At 43.6% G+C, this 2,948-nt stretch overlaps 1 protein-coding gene across 1 annotated transcript; it reads right to left on the bottom strand.

The window, feature by feature from the left end:
• Positions 1–228: 228 nt before the first annotated feature.
• Positions 229–1,772, bottom strand: LOC129593704 (P2Y purinoceptor 8-like). Its single transcript, XM_055490143.1, has 2 exons — positions 1,233–1,772; positions 229–645 (listed from the first exon to the last, which is right to left on the bottom strand). The coding sequence occupies exons 1-2, from the start codon at positions 1,770–1,772 to the stop codon at positions 229–231; spliced, it is 957 nt and encodes a 318-aa protein (XP_055346118.1).
• Between the last annotated feature and the right edge of the window lie 1,176 nt (positions 1,773–2,948).

Genomic DNA, 2,948 nt, shown 5'->3' with positions numbered 1-2,948 from the left:
ACATTGTTACGCTTATTTGCGCACAAGCGACCAGGGTCAACCAAAATAAATTGTAACAGTAGACACATGAGAATAATTACTGTATTTCAAGTTCCAAGTTCCAACTGCACGAATACAAAGTAAATGAAAATAGCATTAATACTGCAAAATTTTGATGCTGTGCGCATTCTGCGGAAAACAGTTCCGTCAGAATGTGCGATACGGTTTTCTGTGCATATCCCGATTTTCCTACAAACGAGAACATTGAAAGAGATCCCGGCATGCCTCTCGGAGATCCTTAATTGCTATAGCGAACAAGAGCGGATCCACAGCGGAAAACGTCAGCTTGATCAGTTTGGCAAATTTGTAGAATTCTCCATTAACAATGTAGCGATTAGATAGAAAATACACATTCATCGGTGTCCAGCATACTACCACATTGGCAGTCAACAATGTCAGCACGAGGAACGACCGCGCCGAAGCCCGCGAGGCAGCCGTCTGCTCCGACACCTCGCCGGCATTTTTCACCGATTCACTGGCGCTCTGCACCACCGTGATCTTTCCCCGTATCCGGCAGCGTTGGCGCCACTTGTACAGGAAATATGGATACACAGCTACAATGATGACTTCGGTACCGATGTAGAACATGGCGCGGCATCCTTGCACCTGCAATATTATTCATCCCGTGTGCAAATCAGTACACGATACTTTCGCTGTGCTCTAGGTAACTTCATTTTTTCCTAGCGTTGAACGATTTAAAGGATTTTACCAGGAATGCAGAAAATTAATTCCAAAAGCAGCTTTCAACGAATGCTAATTTAAATGGACACCACTGCTTTGAAAATTACTCTTATGTTTTAGTTGCATTGGCTCCATATAAAGTCACAAATTAATTAAAATTGCTTGCACGTATATGCAACGAAAATTTAATTTTCAGCAAATCAGATGAATGTGGATTTGATCTGGAAAAATTATATGAATTTGGAATTCAAAACAAATGTTGAAACAGGTTGAATTGAATTTGTATCAGGGTTAGTCATTTTGCAGCACATCCTTGCAAATATACAACTTAATCGGTCTTTTTGGGGAATCAAAAAGAGCTTGTGCGTTTAGCCACCGTAGTTTGCCTTTGCCAAATCTTTCAATTAACAAGCGCAAATAAACTGATACGCTCTTTGATGTCAGCACGTACGAGATATTTTCAAATAGCGTACTAGCGTGACAGGTTATGAAACATCACGTTTTGTACATACCCAGTATGACCAATCCTGATTGGCCGTGCAGTGGACATTATCAAAGACCGTCCGGTAATACACACCATCAATGACGACACACGGGACAATGTAGGCGTTGAGGAAAACCCACATCCCAACGCAAATCCCGGCTGCCATTTTATATGAGTGATGCCGCCGGTAGGATAAAGGTGCAGCGATGGCCCACACCCGGTTAAGGGTGATAAGGACGTGCGCCACGGGGATGGTGGTGGTCAGGGCATAATTGAAGTAGACGTGGAAGGAGCAGAACAGCGCCGGGAAGGAGTGGTGGCGGATCAACCGGACGTAGAGATCCAGCGGGGTCTGGATGAGGCTGCATAACATATTAGCGATTAAAAGGTTGATGACGTAGACGGCGAAGGGACCGTGCAGTTTGCTGGAGCGGATGTACAGGAAGAGAATGAAACCGTTGCCGATGACAGTGAGGAAGATGGTGCATAAACTGTAGATGGGAGAGAAATCCCAGGTTGTGTTGGGCGGTGTGGAATTCGTCGGAGAAAATGTAGCATTTAGGGACATTTTTTACACTGGCTCGAAAAACTACCTACAGTGTAAGATTAGTAGACTGGAAAAAGGCCAGTTCACGGTTCCAAAGGTTAACAACAAAATCCATAAACAGCGCGCATAAATCGCTCGTACTGGTTCGAACGGGGACGCTTGTTTGCGCAATATCCGTTAAAACGAAACACCAGTTTTTAAAATCGTTAACTGTACCCTCTGCACGGGAAAAATATACTGTAATAAGCAACAGATTGTTCTATTTTCCAACACTGATGTCCATATGGCAAGTTGGCAACAAACCGGCAACTATCCACACATTGATGGACTTTAATGAAGCTCAAATTATAACAAAATTGCGTGCATGGTAAGGTTATTAAGGGCGCTGAAAGAAACCCCGCCGCACGGCGTCGTATGACGGCGTTGGCGGGCTTTGTTCAATAATTCACTGCCTCTCTGTGAATAAGCAAGACGAAGAATGCGTTGCACCTATGCGCGGAATTTATTGTCGTCTGGTGCGATATTTACCATATATGCACAAGGTTAGTCAGATTATCCGGAAGGAGAGCGGGATAGCGCAGCGCATTAGAAACCGTTTTGTTAGGGAATCCTCCCGGCTAAGCATTTGTTGGTGTTGCCCACTTTCGACGTAATTACCTCGTCTGCCAGAAAGAATGTCGCAGGCCCAACGGCGGTATTATGCGGTAAATGAGCCGAATAAATGCGGATTAAATTAGCAAAGGCCACTTTAATTCGAGCATACGAGATCGAAGAGAGAATGAAATCGATCGATAGCTCATTGGTAGCTCTGCACGGGATTGTATGATGGCCGTCCAATAAATACGTCCGTACTGAGATTTATTATGCATTTTCCATAAGGAGATTCATCAGGAATTCATAAGGATTGCATCCATATGGAGATTTAGAAAATCTTCATAGAATCCTCATTCTTAAAATTAATGCCTTGATGCAACTGTGCGTGAATGGTGTATCAAGAAAATGGTCATTGCATATATAGTATTATAGACCTGATATGTTTGTAACGGCTAAACTGGCGCTGACATAGGTTAAAAAAGTAATGAAGTGAAAATTAATATGGCAGAGTACAGAGGCTGCTGATGGGTTCTCATATCCCCCCTCATTAACCCACTGAATGCAATTATTCCAGAACGTACCGGCAAGATCCGGACGATACTG

Source organism: Paramacrobiotus metropolitanus, unplaced genomic scaffold, assembly GCF_019649055.1.
Source record: "Paramacrobiotus metropolitanus isolate TYO unplaced genomic scaffold, Prichtersi_v1.0 Parri_scaffold0000063, whole genome shotgun sequence".
Classification (NCBI taxonomy): domain Eukaryota; kingdom Metazoa; phylum Tardigrada; class Eutardigrada; order Parachela; family Macrobiotidae; genus Paramacrobiotus; species Paramacrobiotus metropolitanus.
This window is presented reverse-complemented; position numbering and strand designations above follow the sequence as displayed.